Source organism: Petaurus breviceps, unplaced genomic scaffold (assembly GCF_028583685.1).
Source record: "Petaurus breviceps papuanus isolate PSGF00001 unplaced genomic scaffold, PetGlider_PUasm1.0 355, whole genome shotgun sequence".
Classification (NCBI taxonomy): Eukaryota; Metazoa; Chordata; class Mammalia; order Diprotodontia; family Petauridae; genus Petaurus; species Petaurus breviceps.
In genome coordinates, this window is record NW_027186289.1 from 856,566 (window position 1) to 881,311 (window position 24,746).

Consider the following 24,746-nt stretch of genomic DNA (forward strand, 5'->3'; position numbering starts at 1 on the left):
TGGAGATAGGGTGGAGAGAAAAGAGGTTTCTGTTCATTTAAGAACAAAGCCAGCTTGGATTGTTTGGGATGGGGCAGAGAAGCCTCGAGAGGGTGCCTCCAGTCACTTTCATAGGCCTGAAGGGCCGTCAGGTAGAAGGGGAATGAGCCTAGCTCTGCTTCAGAGGGCTCGGCCCAGAAGTTGTCCTGAGTCAGATCTGGGCTGGTTTGTAAGGAGAGGCCAGTGCTGCCCCTCACAAAGACTGTGCAGACCCTCACTTGCTCGGCAGGCTGCAGCAGGAGGCTGAGTCCTCTCCTGGCTACAAAGGCCTCTGACACCGGACCTCTGCGGCCTCCTTTCTGGGCTTAGGCCCCACATCCTGCCCCCCAGCTGGATATAGGCCAGGGCCGTTCCTGGGCCCTCCTCAGCCCCCACAGGGTGACTCAGCTCAAAGGCCCCCAGACCCAGCCCTCATCTCTGTCTGGGCTCTGGAGCCAAGTGGGCGTTTCCAAAGGACCTGCCACTGACATCTCCAGCTCCTTGTCTTTCCCCCAGACTGCCCCATTTCCAAGGAGGGCAGCTTCACCTTCAGGTCCCTCAGAACCCTCCCCAAAGCCTGCCTCTCCCTCTTTCCCCCCATCCCAGCCATTGCCAAGACTCTGGGGGCCTCCCCCCATCCACCTTCTTCTCTCTACCCCGTAGCTCAGGCCCCCCTGACCCAAGGCCTGTCCAACATGGGCCCTTGCCCCCACCCTCCTCTTCCAAAATGTTGCAAAATGGTTTCCCTCAAGGGCAGGCCTTTCCAGGACACTCCCTTCTCAAGAAGTTCCCATGGTGGGCAGCTAGGTGGCGCAGTAAATAGAGCACAGGCCCTGGAGTCAGGAGGACCCGGGTTCAGATCTGACCTCAGACACAACACACACAAAAAAATAGATGTGTGACCTTGGACAAGTCACTTAACCCCAACTGCCCTCCAAAAAAGTAAAAAGAAAAAGTTCTCATGGTTCCATAGCAGCCCAAGCTCTCCAGAGAGCCCTTCCTCATTGCAGCATCTTGGGCAGGACGCTCTCCCCCCTCCATGCTGGTAAGACCCGGCCTCGCAGCCACCTCCTCCTCCTCTCCATGACCCAGAAGTCAGCTTCCTTTGAAGCCCTGCTCTGGGCTCTCTCCCATGGGGCCCTCCCTGATCCCCTCACCCAAGTGACCTTGCATCCATGGACCCTGTGTGGACATTACCCCAGTAAAGCCGAGGTTCCTTGGGGGCAGGGCCTATTTCATCTGTATGCTCAGCACAAAGGATGGGGCCTTGGGCAAGGCTCATGCAGGCGCTGTCTGTCTGGGGTCCCTGGGGTCCATGCTGCAGAGGGGATGACCCCTGGGGGCTGGGCAGGGCTGTGAGGGAAACAGAGCTCCTGGAGAGGGAGGGCTGGACCTCGGACCTCAGGCCGATGGCTGAAGGGAGCTGGGAAAGAACAAGCCCTTCATCTTGGGGCCAGAGGCTCCCCGGGGCCCTCCCCTCCAAACGGCAATCGCAGCTTAGGCGGCCAGGGCCTGCGGCTTCAGCCCCTTCCCGGCTGGGTGACCTAGCAAGGTACCCGACTCCTCTCTGTAAACCGAAAGGGCTCTACGGCCCTGCCTGGGCCATCCCAAAAGTCCTGGCACTCAGAGCCTAACACACAAGCACCAAGGAGGGCTCCTCCTTCTCCTGGGTAGCCACAAACACAAACTCTGCACCCACAGTCTCCCCAGCTCTACAGCTCAAGTGCCCCCTCCCTTGCCCTCCTCCTAAAGCCTGCCGGGCTTCCTCCTATCAGCCCCGCTCCACCCTCCCGGCACCCTCCAGCAGGACACTCTGCTTGGCCCCAAGGCTCCCTGCCACCCTGCGCAGGGCACAGAGAGCAGGGTGGGAGGGGGCCTGGGTGGCATCCTTCCCCCCCCCCCAGCGGACAAGGGTCCCCTTCTGCTAGGAGGCGGCCGGTCCCCCAACCACAAGGCTCGGGAGGACAGCTCCTGCCGCCACCAGCAATTTATTGCCCTGGCGTAGGGACCTCACCTTGAACTGGCCTTCCCGGGCCTAGGCCAATGGGGTCAGCTCCCAGCGGAGAGGCCCCGGACTCTTGCCAAGGATCTACACTGGGGCTCCCTACCCTGTCTCTCCCCCTCCAGAGCGGCCCCTGGTCCACCCGAGAAGCCAGAAGTGGAGCCTGGCGATCGGCCAGTTCACCAGTGCGTCACTCGTGCTGGCATCTCCCCCAGGACCACAGAGGGGCCTGAGGGTCATGTCACACACCCCCTGGCCAAAGCAGGAGCTCCTCTGCTCGGCCCTGGTCCGGCCTCTGCTGGGGGAGCTGCCCTTGCCCCCACCCAGCTCACCAGTCCTCACCTTTCTCCTCCCGGACCTGGACGCTGGGCCCCACGATCTCCCCAGGCAGTCCGGAGCTCTGTGCTCTGCCTAGCGCACGATGTCCGGGCCGGGCCCCAGCACTGGTGGCTCAGCCTCCCGGGGTCTCTCCAGAAAGGAAGCCCCGCTGCGGGCGTCGCTCCCAGGAAGGGAGGGGCGGCTTCCCTGGAAAACCCGGGGGACGAGTGGAATGAGGGCCGTCACACCCCGAACCTGCCCTGGGACCGGGACCCCAGCTGAGCCCAGTCGCAAAGGGGGTCCTGGAGGCCAGGCCGGGAGCATCGCCGGCCCCCCGAAGCCTCCTCAGAGGGGCTTGGAAGGATCTTCTCTGACCCTGGCATTTCACAAGGGGGGAAACTGAGTCCAGGGAAGTTCAAGGGAGGCTGCTGGGGCCGGCCCTGCCCTAACGCTCAGGGGGCCTGAAACAGCCCGGGCCCCTCCCAGTCCCCGAGGCCGAGGGCTGGGGCAGACCTCCAGCTTCCGGCTGGTCATCTCCCCACCCCCACTCCCCAGGGCACATTCCAGGTTCCGCCACCGGGCCTTTGCCCAGGCTGTGCTCCCTGCCCGGAGCATCCTCCTTCCTCGCCTCCACTACCTCCCCGGCTTTCCTGGGCAGCTCCTGGCCCTGCACATGGCCCGGGGCGCCCGCCCTCATCCCCTAGCTCTTAATGCTCTGGGCGCGTCTTCACCTCCACAGTGCCTGGCCGGTGTAGGCGCTCAGTGGGAAGCGGGGCCACTCCGACCCTCCCATCTTACAGCTGGGTAAACTGAGGCCCAGGGAGGGAAGGGGACCTTCCACGGCGCAGGAGCAGATAAGGGGCAGAACTCGAACTCGGGTCCTCGGACTCCCCGACCAGATGCAGGGGCAGAGGGGGTTTAGGGATCCAGGGTCTGACGCCGGAAGCCAGGACTCCCGCGGGCATCTCCGGGGATGTGGGGGAGCGATCCTGCGGGGCTCACCCCCTGGCAGCTCCGAACGGGGGTGGGGAGGGGGAGTTGGGGGGGGGGGCGGGGAGCCCCCCCCGGCCCCGGGCCTGCGCGCTCCGCCCTCCCGGCCCCGGGACCCGCGGGGTAACTGAACAAAAGGTTTAGAGCCCCTCCCGCGACAGTTCGGCTGGCCTCTTCTGCGCCAGTGAAAGTAGAAACTCGCGGCGGGGAGCAGCCGGCCAATCAGCACGCGCGCTCCCTCCAGGCCCCGCCCCGGGAGCGCTCCATAGCAACACCTCTGGCCACCCTCAGGCGTCGCCATCCCGGAAGCGCTGATGCCCCGCGATCTTCTGGGAAATGTAGTTTTTGTCAGGCAAGGAGGCGCTCAGGGAAGCATCGTTGAGGACCACGCAAGGGAAACCGAGGGATAAGCCGGATGGAACAAAGTGGAAACTGAGACCAAGAGTGGAAAAGGGAGGAATGACGGGAGGGGAAGAGAGGAGAGGAAAGGAGGCTTGAACCCCACGTAACCACGTGGCCTTCCTGAGCCTCAGTTTCCCCACCTGTAAAGTGGGGGGATTGGACTTAAGCGCCTCCAAGTCTCCTTCCAACTCCAAGCACGATCTGTGATCGTGAGGCTCCAGACAGAGAGCTGGGTCCAAGTTTGGCCTCTGACCCTGCTTACCCCGTGGCCGTGGCCAGGTCACTGACCCTCTTAGGGCTCTGGCATCTGGCAGAGGCGGCGGCACCCTGCATGGCACTGTGGGGTTCTCTGCCGGGAGTGACCTCGGGAAACACGACCTACTGTATGCCGAGCACTGGCCGAGTGTGATCTCTGCTCCGCACAACAGCGTGGGGAGATGCGCCTGGTGATTCTCCCACTTCTCGAGGGGCGCCCGCCCCCCCCCCTCCCAGGCCAGTGAGTGAGGCTGGGGCGACTCAGGTCCCGCAGGCTCCCCTGGCGTCCCCTCATTCTCTGCAGGTGCGGGCCGGCCCTGGGCAGGGGCATCTCCAGCTCGTGCCTCTTGGGGGTCGGGTGACTCAGGCTCAGCCGGTGGACAAAGGTCTCCTGCGCCCCCGAGGAGGCTGGTGGAGACCCAGTGTGTGTGGGAGGGATGGGGGGCGGGGGAGGGCAGTCATCTCGGCTGCACCTTCCCTCTAGTCAGGGGCTTCCCTGACCCAGTGAAGAGTCGGCTTCTGCACGGCAGAGGGTCCCTGGTCTTTCGCCGTTCCGCGTCCGAATTCTCCGATTCCGGGGATGAATTAGGCTGGTTTGCAGATCGTCTCCCCTCTTAGACTGTGAGCTCCTTGGAGGTTGGGACATTTTCGTCTTTCTTTGTCTCCCCAGTGCTTAGCACAGTGCTGGCACATAGTAAGTGCTTCCTGACAGACTGCTTGGGCCCAGAAGCAGATCTAGGAGCAATGAAGGGAAGCTGCAGGAAGATGAGGAGAGCTGTCCTAATGTTGGGGGGGAACGGGATCCCGACAGGTTCCACAGGGCGTCTGGAAAGAATTCAGCTCAGCCTTTCTTGGAGTTAGAGTTGAGAAAGTTTATTAATACGCCATTACAGCGGGCAAGAGTCCTTTAGGGGACCTGCAAGTGAGAGGGGCACAGGCTTTTACTTTTAAAGGGTAGGGCTGCCATTGTCTGGGCTGACCGGAGGGAAGGGACCTCAATGCACAGATAGTTTAGATAAGATTTGGGCCAGGCGGGAGGAGACAGGAGGGATTAAGTAAGAACAAAGGAGTCCCCAGGGGTTGCCTAGGCCTGGTGCTGATAGGGGGAAGGGGCAGAGTCGGAGGTTGGGAAAGGAATTTTACAGATAACGATTTTACAATACAAATTGCAGTTACAATTTCACAGACTGGTTTCACAAGTTGGTTTCACAAATTGACCTAGACCCCAGGTACCCCATCACTAAGGGCAATGGTCAGGTGCTTTTAAAAGAAGAGAGAGAGGATACCAGACAAAAGAGACTTGGGCCTTGCTTCCTCAGATGCCGATTCAGAGCAGGAGCTCTCCAGTCAGAAGGAAGACTTTGGGACCTCTCAGTCTCTATGATGGCTTAGGCACCATGAGCTCCATTGGGACCAGGTATGATCTCTCTGCCTCAACTTTCTCTTCTGCCAGAAGATTTTCTTCAAGTTGAATATGCTATAAAGGAGAAGATGCCATACACTTTGGTGTAGAAAAATGAGTCCTTCCTAAACTTTGCAAAGAAGGTTCCGACAAACATCTCTTTAATGCTGACCGACATGTTGGATTGGCTGTGCCCACCTACTAGCAGATAGGGGTTCTTTAGCAGATGTAGCTAGAGAAGAGGCCTCCCACTTCAGACCTAAGGACGGCTATTCCACCAAAGCACATTGCAGACAGGATAGCCACATCTGTACACACCCATACACTCAACAATGCTGTCAGAACTTTTGGTCTTTGTTTTCATGTTAGGGTCCTAGAGTGCAAATGATGGAGCACAACTTCTATATGACTGACCCACTGGGTGTTTCATATAGTTATTGGGGATGTGCCAATGGTAAAGCCAGGCAAGTAGCAAAAACAGAGCTAGAGAAACTCCCCATGAAAGCAATGACTACTCTTGCTGTTGTTAAAGAAATATCAGAAATCATCTATATAGCATATGATGAAACTTTGGGACTGGAGCTCAGTGGGCTTGGGGAAGTAATCAGAGGAAGCCACAAAATTCTTCTGAAAGATGTAAGAGAAGAAGCAGAGAGCTATGGCAAGGAATCTGTGAAAGAAGACAATAGGCAGAGGCCTGGAAGCCAACCCTGGGTGTCTCAGAGGCCCAGACAAGGCCTGATCAAAGGGCAAGTGGATCCACCAACCCCAAGGGCCACTGCCAAGCCTATCACCTCAGGGCTGGGACTAGACGGAGCAGGGTAAGAGTCAAATACAGGGCCCCTGGCAGGGGTAGCAGCTACTCCTGGGACTACCAATCCACAGCACAGAAATTTAAAAAGCCCCTATCTGGACCTCCAGGGACCAGGAGGGCAAAGTGAACCCCAGCTGCTCCAATTCCCCCCTCTGACCTTGAAAACATCATAATTATTGCCCCAGGGCAAAACCTTAAACAATAAAGGCTTTGGAACCCTAGAGGAAGAGTGTAGATGGGACCCTGCCTCAAAAAGCAGACTGCAAAAACAAAGACTCTGGGGTCCTTCTATTGGGAGAGGGAGGAACCAAATTCAGAGGGAGACAGTGTTGACTCCACACCTATGGCCGAAGCCTCAACAGGGAACTGGTCTCAAGCACAGAAAGCATTCTTAGATGAGCTCAAAAGAACTTTGAAAACCAAATGAGAGAGATAGAAGATAAAATGAATAATTCTTTTAAAATGAAAATTGCAAAATTAGAAAAACATTACAATGAAGAAAACAGCTCCTTAAAAAGAAAAATGTGTGACATGGAAAAGGAGCTCCAAAAACTAACTGAGGAAAAGAATTCACTAAAAACTAGAATCAACCAAATTGAAGCCAACAACTCTATGAGGAACCAAGAATTAGTCAAACAAAACATCAAGAATGAAAAATTAGAAAAAGAGGTCAAATATCTCAATGGAAAAATAACTGACCTGGAAAACAGATCCAGGAGAGATAATCTGAGAATCACAGGCCTACCAGAAAATAATGATGAAAAAATGAGCCTGGACAACATCTTTCAAGAGCTCATCAAGGAAAACTGCCCTGAGATACTAGAACCAGAGGGTAAAATAGACATCGAGAGAATCCACTTGTCACCTAATGAAAGAGATCCCAAATTGAAAAGTCTGTGAAATGTTGTGGCCAAACTCTAGAACTACCAGGTAAAGGAGAAACTACTACAAGCAGCCAGAAAGAAACAATTCAAATATCACGGAATCACAGTGAGGATTGCACAGGATCTGGCAGCCTCTACACTGAAAGATGGGAGGAAGTGGAATACAATTTTTCACAAGGCAAAAGAGCTCGGGTTACAACCGAGGATCACCTACCCAGCAAAACTGAACATGTTCTTCCAGGCAAGCAGATGGTCACTCAATGATATAACGGATTTCCAGACCTTCCTGATGAAAAAGCCAGAGAGCAATAGAAAATTCAACCTCCAATTACTAGACACAAGAGAGACATAGAAAGGTAAACAAGGAAAACACACACACACACACACACACACACCCTGTTATTTAATAAGAGAAAACTGTTTATAGACAAGTAGAGGGTATGGGTATAAATTACACAAAATGACGATTAAAAAAAAAACCTTATTAAGGGTTACAAAGGGACTGCAATGGAAGAAGAGGAAAGAATGAAGCAGAAGACGGTAAATTATACCCCCCAAAGAGGCATAAAATCAATATAGCAGAGGGAAAGAAGTGAGGTAGATGAGGATTATATGAGCTTTTCCCTCACTGGTTCTGGTGCAAGGAGGGAATAACACAACCAGTTAAGCATAGGACTCTATTGAGAAGAGACACAAAATGTATCATAATAGAAGGAAAGAGGGGAGGGAGAGGAGCTTTGCATGAGATCTGTTCCTGTCAATCTTGGTTCGAAGAAGAAATAACATACTACATTAAGTATAAAAATCTATCATATCCTACAGGCAGTAGGAGGGGGGAAGGATTACAAAAGGGGGGTGGTTACAAGGGAGGGAAGAAGTAAGGGGGAAGGGAAGGAAAAGGGAGGGGGACTGATAAGAAAGGAACACTGAGACAGGTGGTGGTCAAAAGGAAAACTCTTAAGGAGGGGAAGGGAGAAGGGGAGAAAAATAAAAGCATAAACAGGGGAGGGAATAGGATGGAGGGAAAGAGACAGATAGTAATCATAACTGTCAAAGTGAATGGGATGAACTCTCCCATGAAACGGAGGTGGATAGCAGAATGGATTAAAAACCACAATCCTACAATATGCTGTTTACAAGAAACACATCTGAAACAGAGGGATACACACAGGGTAAAAGTAAAATGCTGGAGTAAAATATATCATGCCTCAGCTAAAGTAAAAAAAAAAGCAGGGGTAGCAATCCTTATCTCTGATAAAGAAAAAGCAAAAATTTATCTAATTAAAAGAGATAAGGAAGGAAAGAAAGTGCTAAAAGGCACCATCGAGAATGAAGCAATATCATTACTTAACATATATGCACCAAGTGGCATAGCATCCAAATTCCTAGAGAAGGTAAGGGAATTAGAGGAAGAAATAGATAGCAAAACTATACTAGTGGGGGACCTTAATCTGCCCCTCTCTGAACTTGACAAATCCAATCTCAAACAAGAAAGAAGTTAAGGAGGTGAATAGAATTTAAGAGAGGGTAGGTATGATAGATCTCTGGAGAAAACTGAATGGGGATAAAAAGGAACATACCTTCTTCTCAGTGGTACATGGCACATACACAAAAACTGAACATTTACTAGGACATAAAAACCTCACAATTCAGTGCAGAAAGGCAGAAATATTAAATGCATCATTCTTAGATCATGATGCAATAAAAATCATATGCAATAAAGGGCCATGGAAAGATAAACTAAAAACTAATTGGAAACTAAATAATTTAATCCTAAAGAATGAGTGGGTCAAACAAGAAATTATAGAAACAATCAGTAACTTCATTCAAGAGAATGATAATAATGAGACAACATACCAAAATTTGAGGGATGCAGCAAAGGCAGTTCTTAGGGGAAGTTTTATATCCCTGAGTACATACATGAATAAATTAGAGAAAAGGGAGGTCAATGAATTGGGCATGCAATTGAAAAAGCTAGAAAAAGAACAAATTGAAAATCCACAATTAAATACTAAATTAGAAATAATTAAAACCAAAGGAAAGATTAATAAAATTGAAATTAAGAAAACTATTGAATTAATAAATAAAACTAAGAGTTGGTTTTATGAAAATACCAGTAAAATTGATAGACCCTTAGCCAATATGATAAAAAAAAGAAAGAAGAAAACCAAATTATGAGTATCAAAAATGAAAAGGGTGAATCTACCTCCAATGAAAAGGAAATTAAAACAATAATTAGGAATTATTTTGCCAAATTATATGCACATAAATTTGACAATCTTAGTGAAATAGATGGATATTTACAAAAAGATAAGCTTCCCAGATTAACTGAAGAGGAAGTAAATTACTTAACCCCATCTCAGAAAAAGAATTGAACAAGCCATCAGTCAACTCCCTAGGAAGTAATCTCCAGGGCCAGACAGATTTACTAGTGAATTCTATCAAACATTTAAAGAATAATTTATACCAATACTCCACAAACTATTTGGAAAAATTAGTGAAGAAGGAGTCCTACCAAATCCTTTTTATGACACAAACATGGTACTGATACCTAAATCAGGAAGAGATAAAATGGAAAAGGAAAATTATAGAGCAATTTCCCTCATGGATATAGATGCAAAAATTTTAAATAAAATATTAGCAAAAAGACTACAGCAACTTATCACAAGAATAATACACTTTGATCAGGTATGATTCATTCCAGGAATGCAAGGATGGTTTAATATTAGGAAAACCATTAGTATAATTGATCATATCAACAATAAAACTAGCAGAAACCACATGATTATCTCAATAGATGCAGAAAAGGCTTTTGAAAAAGTACAACACCCATTCCTATTAAAAACACTAGAAAGTATAGGAATAAATGGAGCCTTCCTTAAAATAATAAGTAGTATCTATTTAAAGCCATTAGCAAGTATTATATGTAATGGGGATAAGCTAGAAGCATTTCCAATAAGATCAGGGGTGAAACAAGGGTGTCCACTATCACCCCTCTTATTCAATCTGGTACTAGAAATGTTAACAGTAGCAATTAGAGAAGAAAAAGAAATCAAAGGAATCAAATTAGGCAAAGAAGAGACCAAGTTATCACTTTTTGTGGGTGATATGATTATATACTTAGAGAATCCTAAAGAATCAAGTGAAAAACTACTTGAGACAATAAATAAATTTAGCAAAGTTGCAGGATATAAAATAACCCACATAAATCCTCGGCATTCTTGTATATTTCTTTCTTTCTTTTTTTTTTTTTTGCCTTTTGGAAGGCAATTGGGGTTAAGTAACTTGCCCAAGGTTACACGGCTATTTTGTGTGTGTGTGTGGGTGTTAAGTGTCTGAAGCCAGAACCAAACTCAGGTCCTCCTGACTCCGGGGCCAACGCTTTACTCACTGTGCCACCTAGCCTCCCCCATTCTCGTATATTTCTAATGAAATCCAACAGCAAGAGATAGAAAGAGAAATCCCATTTAAGGTTACTGTAGACAGTATAAAATATTTGGGAATCTACCTGCCAAAAGAAACCCAGGACCTATATGAATACAACTACAAAAGACTTTTCTCACAAATAAAGTCAGATCTAATTAATTGGAAAAACATGAATTGCTCATGGCTGGGTCAAGCTAATATAATAAATGTGACAATTTTACCTAAATTAAATTACATATTTAGTGCCATACCAATCAATTTACCAAAAAATTACTTTATAGAACTAGAAAAAATATTAACAAAATTCATTTGGAAGAGCAAAAGGTTCAGAATATCAAGGGAATTAATGAAAAGAAATGCTAGGGAAGGTGGCCTAGATACACCAGGTTTTAATCTGTATTATAAAGCAGCAGTCATCAAAACTACTTGGTACTGGCTGAGGAATAGAGCAGTGGATCAATGGAAGAGATTGGGTACGCGAGACTAAGCAGTCAATGACTATAATAATCTACTCTTTGATAAACCCAAAGACCCAGTTTTTGGGATAAGAACTCACTATTTGACAAAAACTGCTGGGAAAACTGGAATATAGTAAGGGACTAAAAAAATGGTCTGGCATAGACCATTGTCTAACACCTTATACCAAAATTAAGTCTAAATAGGTGCATGATCTAGGTATAAAGGATTATATTGTAAGCAATCTGGGAAAGTAAGGAATAGTTTACCTGTCAGATTTATGGAGAGGGGAAGATTTCATGACAAAACAAGAATTGGAGAGCATTATAAAATACAAAATGGATAACTTTGATTACATGAAACTGAAAAGCTTCTGTACAAACAAAGCCAATGTAATCAGTATTAGGAGGGAAGTGGAAAATTGGGAAAGAATTTTTACAACCAATGTCCTGATAAAGGCCTCATTTCTAAAATATACAGACAATTGAGTCAAATCTATAAGAATACAAGTCATTCCCCAATTGATAAATGATCAAAGGATATGAACAGGCAGTTCTCAGAGGAAGAAATTAAAGATATCTATAAGCATATGAAAAAATGCTCTGTATCACTATTGATTATAGAAATGCAAATCAAAACAACTCTGAGGTACCACATCTCACCAGTCAGATTGGCTAAGATGACAAAACAGGAAAATGACAAATGCTGGAGAAGATGTGGGCAAATTGGAACACTAACGCATTGCTGTTGGAGTTATGAACTGATCCAACCATTCTGGAGAGCAATCTGGAATTATGCCCAAAGGGCTATAAATAATTTCATACCCTTTGACCCAGCAATACCATTTCTAGGGTTGTATCCCAAAGAGATCATAGAAGTGGGAGGAAGACCCATATGTGCAAAAATATTTATAGCAGCTCTTTTTGTGGTGGCAAAGAATTGGAAATTAAGGGGGTGCCCATCAATTGGAGAATGGCTAAACAAGTTATGGTATATGAATATAGTGGAATATTATTGCACCATAAGAAACGAAAAGCAGATGGACTTCTTATCTACCTGGCGAGGCTTATACAAACTGATGGTGAGTGAGAAGAGTAGAACCAGGGAAAATGTATACACAATTACAGATACAACATATGTGTGATGACCAACTTTGATAGACCGGACTCTTCTCAGAAATACAGGGCTATAAGTAAACTCCAAAAGACTCATGATGGAGAGAGATGTCTACATTCAGAGAAAGAACTAGAAAGAACAGAGTTTCAATGCAGATTGAAGCAAATTACCTTCTCTCTTTCTTTTTCTTGTTTGGTTTGGTTTCTTTTTTCCCTTTGTTCACTCCATCTGATACAATCCTTTATAACCTGACCAATGTCTAATGTGAAAGTAGATCCTATACCTGGTTGTATGCTGCTATGGCGGGAAGGGGGGGGGAAGAAAATTTGAAACTCAAAGAACTGGGGAACTGAATCTTGTAAACTCAAAGTAAATTAACACATTAATAAAGAGCATAAATAAATAAATATAAAACAAAAAAAGAGCAGACAATGAATCAGATGATGATGGTATCTAACCATGGTGCTACAAGATGTTTTTTTAAAGAGCTTTCGGTATACACTTTGTAAAAGTAACATCCTGTGAATTATTAGCTAGGTGACAAATTATTAAACATTTATCTTGAAGATTCCATGAGTTCATTTGTCCTCTATGACGAAATCTCTACTTCAGAGGGGCTATAAGGACTTTGGCCATTTTATCTCACATTATTAATATATTAGGCAGTCTACTTGAATCTCTGGCAGACTGACTCACAAGGACCAGATTAAAGATGAAATATTTCTTTTGCTGCTCGTTTTCCCCTGTAACTAAAACAACTTTAAATAAGAGATTATTGTCTAAAACCCCTGAACATACTTAACCCTTTTCTGCCTCTCTCACATCAAAGGAGTGAATATGGAGTTGTCTAGTAGACATTTTTCCTCAGCTACCCTTCCCTTTTCCTGATTCTGTGGCTAGTGACTAAATCCAGTAGGAAATATCACTAACATACTGGTTTTATAAATAGTTAATGAAACTCTTAACTCTTCGTCAAGTTGACAACATGTCAATTTTGGAAATTCCAACTTACTGCAAGACAACTACGATTTTTTAAGTGGAGTGGACTTTGCTATTTCTGGACTTTGAATATTTATGGAGTTTACAGCAAACTCCATAAATAAATTCAAGTAATTTGGTCAGTTAGCTTCTCTCAAATATAGTATTAAACCTGGCTCCTAGAATTGGCCTTGTTTGCACAAAATCAAAAATGAGAACACTCCTGAGGACATATAGGGCCATTTTTAAGACTCTGACTTAAAGTGGGATCCTTTCTCTGCTTTCTAATAAAGCATGAATATTAAAAGTACCACCTGGTCTTGTTTATTAATGCTTATCTCCTGTACAGGGCAACTTTCTGTTTGTATTGTAATTTTAAAACATATATTTCCTAACTGAAATTTCTTACAATTTCTGAATTTGGGTTGGATAACAAGACTACTTGAAATAAGTGTCATGAAAAAATGTAAAAGTTTTATTTCTCAGATACTTTGAATGTGAAAAACTAAAAAAAAAAATCTTTGTCCATTGGTCAACCATCTTGGGAGCAAATTTTTAAAGATTTTTACTGCCGCATAATATTCATGGATAACATTTAGTTATCTCAGAAGTATACCTGTTATAGGAAAATGTGAAGTCGAAAAGTTTAAATTCTTTCTATAACACAGGACAATTCTAATTCATCCTAAATGACCACAATGTCATTTATAACAAGATATTAAGTATTTAAACCTTAAAAAAAAAATTCTTGCTATCTCAAAAAAATCTTAGAAATTTTTTAAAAATTGGGTTTTAGTTTAGAAGTTTGAAAATGAAAGTATCACTAGAATTAGAAAATGTATTAACAACTAACCTTTATATTGACACTTTAATAAGGTTTGAAAAGCACCATACACACATATGCACACATGTATGCACATATATGTGTTACATTAAGGATATCCACTATTAAAATCTTACTCCACTTTACTCCTAACAAAATCTAAAAATTAAAGATTTGACAAATCAAAGAAAAAAAAAAGACTGTGGGGGTGGAGGTGGAAAAATCTAAATTGGAGATCTTTGCAAGCAGACTCAGCTTCTCTTCTCTATTGTCTGTGCTTAGCCTAAGGAAATGCTAAATAAATAAATGCTTTCCCATTCATTCACCCATTTACTTTCCAATATGGTCCAGCAGTGGGTGCCAGCTTCCCTTCCAAGTCAGGGACCAGGGGTGGTGGGGGAATAATAGAAAAAAAAGATCCTCATTAAAACATGTATTTAAATAAATAGAAGAAGGGTTGTGGAAGGAGACAGCAATTTTATTACTTTGTTAAACTTTTCAACTATATACACATACACACATACATCTATGTACATACACATATGCACATATAGTCCTGAAAAACTGTACAGAAAAGAATACCATTCCCTTCTATTTTCCTGTTTCCTTCAAATGCTTATGTTTGTATGACAAACACTATTGCTGTGAATTAAGTAATGCTTTTAAGTGACTGTAACTGATCGTGAGATCATGTCCACAATCTGAAAAATGCTACTGATGTACATATGTCTCCCACCCTATTTATTATGTTTATGAGACATGTCTTGGCTTCTCTGCTGTAATGAGGATGAATTGAATGAGATGAACCCCCTGCCCTAACTTAAGGCTTCAGGCAGGTGAGGAGCAGGGGGAGGGAGAGGAGGAATCACTGCTTAAAAGCTATTTGAGCTCCGACATTCTGGGTTCTGTGTTTAAAGGTCCCTTCTAGATGAATTCAATTCAGCAAGCACTAATTAAAAGGTCTGCTATGTGGCAGGAGGGGCAGCTAGTTGAGGAAGTGCAGTCAGGAAGACCTGAGTTCAAATGTGACCTCAGACACTTAGTAGTCAGGGATACACAGATAACATGAAACAGTCCTTCCAAGTTCCTGCACTCCCTCCACCCCTATGTCTTCTCTTCTCTGGGTGAATGATCTCCAATTGTGCCCTCTAGCAGCCTTAAAATGGTGAACACATGAGGAAGGGGCTTTGGAACTCTGATTTTAGGGGCACAGAGTCAGTCAATAAAAACCAATGAAGCCCCTAATATGTGCCAGGCACTTCATTAAACACCAGGGATGCCAAAAGGCCAAAGACAAAGAGCCCCTATCCTAACAGAGGAGGCAACTAGCAAACAAACATCTACAAAGATAGATACCAGAAAAACAGAAACTAATTAAAAGAGGAAAGACATTAGAATTAAGAGGGATTGGGGAGGATTTCCTGGAGAAGGTGTGATTTTAGTTGGGACTTAAAGGAACCAGGGAGGTTGGGTGGTGGGAAATGAAGAAGGAGAGCATTCCAGGCATGGGGCACAGCCAGAGAAAATGCTTGGAGGTGAGAGATGGAACATCTTTCCAGGAGCACCATGGAATAGCCAGGAGTGCCTTGGGTACACAATAATCAGCTGCTGCTAGGCAACCTGCCCTAGGGACTGCCAAGGTACAGCAGGAATTATTGTTCCTGTTCTACAGAAGAGGAAACTGAGGCCCCAAGAGGAAGCATAACTTCAGCTATTAAGCCCTGGTAATAATAAGCCCAAGGTGCCATTCTAGACTCGCGGGGACACACAGACCCAAAAGGAAAGTTCCTGCCAGAAAGCTACTACGGACAATGGAAATGATCTGAACGTGCCTAAGTATGACATAAGGTAGGGTGTGCTTGGGGCAGGGTAGAGATCTAGGAGAAATGCAGGGTGGGCAAGAGCAATGACAGCAGGTGGAGGGTGGGCAGGTATCAGGAGGGCTCCGTGGAGGAGGCGCTGGTGCCTGGGCTGAGCCCTGGAGGAGCAGGACCAAGGGTGAGCGGGAGAGGATGTGCTGACCTTTAGAACAGGACTAGAGAGGCTGCTGGCCAAGGTGCTGAGAACGTCCCACTGAGCAGAGAGCATCAGTCCCAGGAAGAGCCTCGGCAAGCTTGGCTTCTTAAGTGCTCTTATGCCAGTCTCCATCACATCCACGTGCCAGGGCCAGGAGGCTCTGTGCTGCCCCAGAGAGAGGTCGGGGCTGGGACTAGCACCAGGCTTTGGAGGGGCACCTCCTGTCCCTTTCCAGGAGCATCTCCTCACACCAGTGGGCCTTCACTGGTAAGGGCTGAGATGGTGTTTTTTCACATGATAATGGAGGGCAGCATATGGAAGCAGAAACTATAGAAGGCTCTACCCAAGGACCTGAGGGAACCTTGTGTTCAGGAATTATCTCGGCCCTGAGAAGCTGAGCCCGGGCCCTCTACCCTCTTCTGTGGTCGGCCTCAGCAGCTGTGACTCCCACCTTCTCACAAAGGTTCACTTATCTCAGAAGCAAGGTTTGTTCAGAGAGCCCTTTCCCAGAGGCCTCAGTCCTTGGCTCCTGACCCCAAGGCCAGTGCTATTCAGCCTATACCACCCAGGGGCCATTCTATTCTACCGAAGGAAGGACCATCACTCACATTTACACCAGGTCTTCAGATTTACCTCCCAATTTCCCTAGCAGGGAGGTGGTGGTTATTCCCATTTCACAGATGAAAGCCCACAGAGAGGGGATGTGATCTTCCCCTATTCATACAAAGCTGTCACAAGTCTGAGGGAGGATATGAACTCAGGTTTTTTGATCTGAGACAGGAGCCTCCTGCAGCTAGAAGCACCTCCCTTCCAGGCCCTTCCCTGGGGCCACCCCCCACAGGCAGCCCTTCCTGACAAGTCCACTAGTGTTTATGCAACTCCTGACCCTCCCCCAATACCCTCCAACTTTGTAATGATTTTGTGCATATCTAGTATTCACATGTGGGAGCTAAGTAGCATTTCATAGAGCACTGGACCTACAGCAGGAAGACCTGAGTTCAAATCCTGCCTCAGACACTTCCTAGTTGTATGAGCTCTCCCAAACTCTACTTTACATCTGTGAAATGGGGCTATTAAGGAAACCTCCCTTCCGGGGTCATTGTGAGATGGAATTAGAACGTCTGTGGAGAGCTTTGCAGACTTCGGAGCACTGCAGAAATGCTGGCCGCTGTGATGATTATTGATCTGTGCACATGTTTTCCTCCAGCAAGATCAACAGTCAGCATGTATGGATGAAATGCTTCCTATGTGCCAGGCACTGTGTCTAAGTACTGAGGATAGAAACAAAGGCTCCCTCAAGGAGCTCAGGGTAGACAAACCAGCAAATATGTAGAAATACACTATAGACGGGGTGGATAGGAACTAATTAAGCCAGGGAAGGCACCAGCATTCAGGTGGGCCGGCAGAGGCTTCCCAAAAGGTGGACTTTCAGCTGGGGTTGGAGGAAGTCGAAGAAGCCACGAGGCTGAGATGAGAAGGGAGAGTGCCAGGCTTGGTGGACGGCCTGAGAAAGTGTCCAGAGTCGAGAGATGGAGGCTCTTGTTTAAGGGACAGCCAGGGGGTCGGTGTCTCTTGATGGAAGAGAGGATGGTGGGATGGGATGGGGGATATAAGGTGGAAGGGACCCTAGAATTGAGAGTTGTTAGAGTAGCAAGAGTCTTTAGAACATGGGATGGAAGGAGCAAGACTGGCCGGGTCAGGAAGGGCTCTGAATGTCAATACGGAGGATTTTGCATTTGATCCTAGAGACAACAGGAAGCCTCTGCAGTTTATTGGGAGAGGGGGGATGCTATGGTTAGAACTATGCTTTAGGAGGATGACGTTGGCAGCTGAGTAAGACTGGATGGACTGGAGATGGGAAGACTTAGGGCAGGAGGCACCTCCCTGTCCCCAGCAGCTGCTGCATTAGTCCAGGTATGAGGTGAGAAGGGCCTTCACTGGGGGAGCAGGGTCAGAGAAGAGGAAGGGGAGTACTGGGGGGTGTTAGGAAGGGAGCATGACAGGTCTTGGCATCAGATTGGATACAGGATCTTGAGGATGAGGGTACCTAGGTGGCCTGAGACAGCAGGAGGGAAGTCTGGAGGGAAGAGAGGTTAGGAGGTGAGTTTGCAAGGCTGCCTGGGGATCTAGTTTGAGATGTGGGACTGGCTTCTAGTAGGATGAGAAGGGCATGTAACTGGTTAGGGCTAGAGGTAGGTATTGGGGTGAGAAAATAGCCAGAGGTCCGATTGGAAGTGGGTTAGAAGGCTGAGGACATGGTCCTTGAAGGGAGGGATTGCCTTGGTTTTTGTCTCTCTGTGCTCAGTGCCCGGTACTCTGTCTGCTTTATCAGAGTTACTTAACGAATCTTGTGCAATTGGATTGAATTATTATGATTTTGATTATTTAGTGCTGGCAGTCTGGCTGCTTGAAGTTACCCTCCCTCTCTGCCCACCATTTCTCACCATCATCAGCCTCAGTCTGTCCCCAGAGCACTGGACCAGGCCAAGGCCCTTTCCTGAAGCCCTCTCTGGTAGTCCCCGAGAGTCCACAGCTAGATTCTAGAGTATGTTCCCAGCTCTGAATTCCATGGAACCCTGAACCTAAAGCTGCGGAACCCTGGTTTCAGATCCTGCCTTTGGCGCCAACTCACTGTGTTAACATAGGTGGGTCACGGAGATGGGTCCCTCATCCTCTTTGGGTGAAACTGAAATGAGATAATGTGGGTGGAGTTCTTTGTTTTACAATCTCAGAGGCAGTTGTGGTCCCACTATGGATACCCAGTAAGAAGGGATTGGAGAGGCCAGGTGGTGAAGTAGGGGGGACAGGGCATTGGCACTTGGAGGACCCAGCTTCCAAGCTCTCTCACCACACCGTGATGCCCACATGGCCATAGGCAGGCCATTCTCTTTTTCTTCCTCCAGATGCTCCCAAAGAGCCTCTCCAACTTGAAATCTTTGGTCCTTTGATCTGTCCAGCTTCTGCTGGTGGCAGCCCTTACAGGAATCAGTGTCCCCTCCAACTCATTGCAAAGATGGTAGAATCCCAGATGTCTTTGGCTGACAGCAGATGGTCCCAGGCTAGACTGACTTTCTCAGGAAGGTCTGACTTTCCATTGGACACCAGTGTCCTGTGCCTTGGCTGGCGTCCTCTTGACAACAGAGATGGAATCCTCTGAGGATAGGCACCTCATTCATCCACCCAACCATGTAGGAATCTGCCATGGAGATTCCAGAGCCAGAGGCTGGAGGTCATTTCCTCTAACCTTCTTCCAAGAACCTCCTAGATGAGGAAATCCTTAAGCCAGAAGAGACCTCAGAGGGCGTCTCCTCCAACCTCTTACCCAGCCAGGAGTCTCCCGAGGAGAATCAGAAACACTTGAGGTTGGCTGTGGTCTCAAAGCCCATCTTATCCAACACTAGACCCCTGGACTCTCAGATATGGAGGTGCCTTTACAGGTTGTCTCATCCAACCTTTCCTGACCATAAGAGAAAACTTGGAGAAAGTGGGACGTGCTGTGAGGTCCTATGGTGTCAGGAGGTGAGCCGTGACTTCCTGCGAAGGGTGATGATGAGTCCTGGGCCTGGAGGCCCATTGCTGGCCCAAGCTCCTCAGGAGCCAATGTCCAGGTGTGGCTTGGATCCTCGAAGGGCAGCCAGGGCCTGCTGGGTCCCCTCAGTCAGCTCCATACCAAACAACCTATGGAGACACAAAGAGATAGACTGCTGATACCCATCTTATCTGCCTCTGCTGCCAGAGTGCCCTTGGATGCTTCCGGGGGACGTTCTTGGAGAAATTCCCCTCTGTGTTCTGGAATCAAAGAGGGTGTAGTAGAAGGGGGCCCAGAGCTAACTCCTCCAGCCCCAAGTCCATGTGCCTCCAGAGCAGAGAGAAATCCTCAGTGCAGCTGCAAGTGTCCCATCTAATTTGGGTGTGACCCTCCATCTGATACCCATGAAGCCTCCCATGCTGTGTGCTTAGCCCCTCTACAGCAGGTTATCACAGAATCCCCAGGCTAGGTGTGGCCTCTGGGCTCTCATCATCTGCTCTCTTCTCCCCTCAATCCCTAAACAACAATGACAATAACTGGAGACCTCCCCCTGGTACACAAAAACCCACATTCTTGTGACTAGATGAGACCTGTAAGGTGACCAGGTCCTAGCTCCATCCCACCCACTGCAGGAAGCCCTCCCCTCCACCACTGTCTGCCACATTCCAGTAGAATGTATGCTCCTAGCTCTGACCTTCTCCATCCTAAGGCCCTCCCAGCCCCAACATCCCCCGTCCCAAGGCCCTGCCAACCCCAACGTCCCCTGTCCAAAGGCCTCCCAGCCTTAATGTCCCCCCATCCCAAGGCCCTGCCAGCCTTAATATACCCTGTCCCAAGGCCCTCCTAGCCCCAACATCCCCCATCCCAAGGCTCTCCCAGCCCCAATGTCCCTCATCCCAAGGCCCTCCCAGCCCCAACATCCCCCGTCCCAAGGCCCTCCCAGCCCCAATGTCCCCCTGTCCCAAGGCCTCCCAACCCTAATGTCTCCCATCCCAAGGCCCTCCCAGCCTTAATGTCCCCCATTCCAAGGCCCTCCCAGCCCCAAAGTGCCCCCATCCCAAGGCCCTCCCAGCCCTAATGTCCCCTGTCCCAAGGCCCTCCCAGCCCTAATGTCCCTGTTCCGAGGCCCTGCCCACACTAGCACTCTATGGATGCTGGAAGCTCTCTTTCCAGAGACTGCATGCTTCCTGCCCTCCCTCCCCAGGACTCCGGGGCTCTCACCACAGGGTCCGGAGCCTGCAGGTGGGCTGGCTCAGCCTTTCACACAGCAGCTGCACTCCCACGTCTCCCAGAGCATTGTTGGTGAGGTAAAGCTCCCTCAGGGTCTGGTTGGCCCCCAGGGCATCAGAGAGGTCCCTGCAGGCAGCTCCAGAGAGGCAGCAGCTGTCCAGCCTGGGCAAAGGGCAGAGGAAGAAGAGGCAGAAGGAACCTTACTTCCCTGAGACACTGACTTCTGGGCTCAGGAAAGACAAGTAGATGGTATTGTGTAAGCTTAGGGAGCTGTCCTAAGCCAGGAGAGCCAGGAAGCCCTGCCAGGCGGCTCCCTAACTGGTCCCAGCCCTGGTGTCTTCTCACCAGCCTCCCTTGGGCTCTCTGTGGCCTCATTCCAGGCAGTGTCAGAAGCTGGCCATGTCCTCAGCTCTTCCGGCTGTGGCCAGGTCTCCTGCCTGTGTCCCACCCCCTCGAGTCCCACTTTACTGTGGGCTCCCTGAGGGCTAAGACTGGCCTTGGCCAAACCTTGGCCTCCAGAAGTCCTCTGCATAGCCCTCAGCAAACAGCAAGCTCTACTCAAGTCAGGATGATAAGCATTTATGAAGCACCTACTGTGTGCCAGGCGGCCCTGGCCCTATGGAGCTGTGATCCAGTGAAGCAGACCCCAGACCAACAATTCTGGGCATACAAGACAAGTGGGGGAGGGAGGTCCTCTGAGAGGGAAAGCCTCCTGGAGAGGCCGGGATTTGAGTTGAGTCCTGGAGGACTAAGATTGAGGTGTTAGAGAACGGAGGCTGGGGAGGCCCTAGAGACCCGGGGATGGGAGCTGGAGAGGGCATCAGGAGGCCAGTGGTGCTGAAAGTGAAGAGTGTGCAGAGGAGAGGAAGGAAGAAGCCTGGGGAGGCAGGACAGGGCCCTTGAATGAGGGCCACACCGAGGGGCATTGATTTGGTGCTGGACGCTGCAGAAAGCCACTGGAGCTTGTGGACAGAGGGGGCGCTGGGGTGGCGCTGTGGCTGGACTTGGCCGCTGAATGGAGGAGGGACAGGAGGAGGAGGAGCTCAGGCCAGCAGCTCTGTGACATCTTGGTGAGCCCCAGAGGGCCCGCATCTGGCCAGGGGCACGTGTGCCCCAGAGGGCCTGCATCAGGGGACGTGTGCCCTTGGTGAGCCCCAGAGGGCCTGCATCGGGGGACGTGTGCCCTTGGTGAGCCCCAGAGGGCCTGCATCAGGGGACATGTACCAGAGGCACCCAGAAGGTGGAAATGACAAGGTTTAGCAAGGGCTACCTGTCAGGTGAGAGAGGGAGTGGACAGGGAGACCACCTGGGAGCTGAGCCTGGGGGGTGAGGGGGACGGAGTGGCCAGGACAGTGATAGAGAAGGTAGGACAAGGGCAGAGTCTGGGGGTAAAGACTCTGACCTCTGATCTGGACATAGTCACTAAGATATTCCCATGGGCCGTCCAACCCGAGGAACCTAAAAGGCAGTTTGCAGCAAGGGGATGGAGTTCAGCAGAGACTCGGTGATATTTGAGCCCCTGGCAGCAGGTCCAGGACAGTCAGTGGGGCACCTTGGGGAGTCAAAGTTTCTTGTCGCTCTTGCCTAAGTCTGAGCAATGGCAGGTGAGGGGGAAGATGGCGGCAAAGAGCCAGAATGGCCCCCAAGCATCTGTCTGGTCTTTTGGTCCAGCCAGGCCACCCACTCACTGGGGCCTTGGCTCCTTCTCTCCTCTGGCTCTCAATAAAGTTAGGGGGCTCAGCAGTCTTTAAAGGTGATTCCATCCCTTTGTGACTCTGCAGAATCCTGGGTTGGTGCAGACATCCCTGAATGAGCCACCAGGTGGCAGCAACATCGAAGAGAGTTTGATTAAGTAAAATAAGAGACAAGGGCCACAGAAGGAGCTCCTGGCCTGAATTCCAGAAAACAGCTTCCTGAGTTCCAATCTGCCCTCAGACACCGACTAGCTGTGTGACCCTGGATAAGTCACTTCACCCTGCCTGCCTCAGTAAAATCTGTAAAATCAGCTGGAGAAGGAAATGGTCAACCCCTACAGCAACCTTCCCAAGGAAACTCCAGTTGGGGTCATGAAGACTCGGCCAGGACTGAACAAGAGCAAGGAGACAGAAGAGTAGAAAGGAGGCAGGAGGGTGGCCTGGGAGGCTAGTTGGGCAAACTGAAGAAAGACTGAAATGTTCGCAGGTCACAGAACAGCAGGCTCACAGAGCCAGGAAGGCCCTTAGAGGTCACTTAAGCCAACTGAGCATTTTGTCTGAAAAGGATCTGGGGCTCGTAGTGGCCCACAAGCTCAGCTTGAGCCAACAGTGGGATATGGCAGCCCCCAAAAGTGATGCAGTCTAGCTTATAGGAATGAGGAGGCAAGAGCCCCAGTTCTGGGCCCCACATTTTAGGAAGGCTATTGATAGGCATCCAGGGAGGAGTGACCAAGATGGTGAAGAACCCCAAGTTCTTGCCAGCAATGGCACTGGGGACATCTGGCCAAGAAGGTGAGACACTCAGTCTGGGGGATGGCAGGTTTCCAGCAACACTCTCAGAAACATGCCTGGGAACAGGACGATATTCTTCTCTCAGCCTCAGAAGGAGGTACAAGGACCACTGGGTGGGAGCTGCAGCTGGCAGGGAGAGCTTCCTGATAAGCTGAGCTACTGAAGCGGGCTGGCCTGGGACGGGTGGGGAGAACCCTGACCTCTTTCTCACTGGACTTCATCAGCTCAACTGAGCAAACATTGATTCATTCTGTGTAAGGCACCTTTGGGGCAGCTGAGAGAGAAGCCCAGGTTCCCCAGAGACCTCCTGCAGAGGGTGGATGGCTAGTGTGGGGATTAGGCAGAAGGGTCCTTGTTCCCATGTGGCTGAGGGTACTTCTAGCAGGAAGGTCTGGGGTTTTGTAAGAAGCGCCCTGCTGCAGTCATGGGAGGAGTGAGCTGAGCCTTGGCAGCTAATCCCACAGGACCAGGCAGCTTCTGGCTTCTGGCTCCGAAGGGGCCTGACTGAAGTCAGAGGCCATTAGTTCAAACTCCCCCTCTGATGCTTACGACCTACTGTGACCTTGGGGATATCACTTACCCTCCATGTGCCTCAGTTTCCCTCTCTATAAAGTGAAGGGTGTTGGCCTCGATGGCCTCTGAGGGTCCTTCCATCCTAACTGGAGAGTGAGCTCTGGCTTCAGACAGGGACATCACAGACGGCCAGAACGGGAGCGGGTCATGGAGGAAGCAAAGAAGCCCAAGACAGAGTGATACAGCTGCCCCGAAGGTTTGCTGACCCGCTGTCTTCTTTTTACAGAGACAGAAACCGAGATCCCAAAGGAGTAGTGAGGTATAATGGATAGAGTGTGGGCTCAGGGGTCCCAGAGTGTTACTCTCACTCTGCAACCTTCCTTACCATTGCTTGTCTCTGAGCTCCATGAAATGAGGGTTGGAGCAGTGGATTTAAGATTCCCTCCAAGCTGAAGGGACCTTAGGACTAGAATGTCAGCCAAGAGGGGCCTTAGAACATAGAAAAAAGGACCTTAGAACATAAAAAGTAGGAGTTGGGGCTGGCGGGGGCGGGGGATCTCAGACCATAGTATTTTTGAGATGGAAGACACATGGGAACATAAGACACAGGGTGTCAGAGGCAGGAGAGACTTTGGAAGGTCTCCATTTCACAGATGAGGAAATTGCCCCCATGAATGCCCCCACCTTTCACTCCAAACCCAGACAACTCACCAGAGCTTGTGAAGCTTACACTTGGGGTGCTTCAGGCCCTCACAGAGCAGGTGCACCCCCCTGTCCTCCACGTCATTGAAACTCACATCCAGTTCCTTGAGGTGAGCGTTGGACTGGAGGGTGGAGGACAGAGCTTCACAGGAGACAAAGGTGAGTCGGCAGATGCCCAATCTGGAAGACACAGACAGTCAGAAAGGGGGGGAGACTATGACTTACATTAGTCATCTTACTCTATGGCTTAGACATAAAATGTCTTACCTCTCTTACCACTCCTTCGTTCTCTTTGGGGAGGCAATCATCTTTCTCCTTCCTCATTATGTCTGCCCTGTCTCCCTTCCCTCCCTCCTGTCCCCCTTCCCTCCCTCCTGTCTCCCTTC

General features: G+C 48.9%; 1 protein-coding gene and 1 pseudogene across 2 annotated transcripts in view; one reads left to right on the forward strand and one right to left on the reverse strand.

The window, feature by feature from the left end:
- Window positions 1-5,570: 5,570 nt before the first annotated feature.
- LOC138168211 (proteasome subunit alpha type-3 pseudogene) lies at window positions 5,571-6,563 on the forward strand (annotated as a pseudogene).
- Window positions 6,564-17,812: 11,249 nt separating this feature from the next.
- LOC138168136 (NACHT, LRR and PYD domains-containing protein 12-like) overlaps window positions 17,813-24,746 on the reverse strand; it is a 29,099-nt gene continuing 22,165 nt past the window's right edge. For both annotated transcript variants that reach the window (XM_069097171.1, XM_069097170.1), the window contains exons 8-10: window positions 24,370-24,540; window positions 20,651-20,821; window positions 17,813-19,578 (exon numbers count right to left, since the gene is read on the reverse strand). In XM_069097171.1, the coding sequence (XP_068953272.1) occupies window positions 19,491-19,578; window positions 20,651-20,821; window positions 24,370-24,540 (430 nt within the window). In that variant the 3' untranslated portion in view covers window positions 17,813-19,490. The remainder of the gene's footprint in view (window positions 19,579-20,650; window positions 20,822-24,369; window positions 24,541-24,746) is intronic.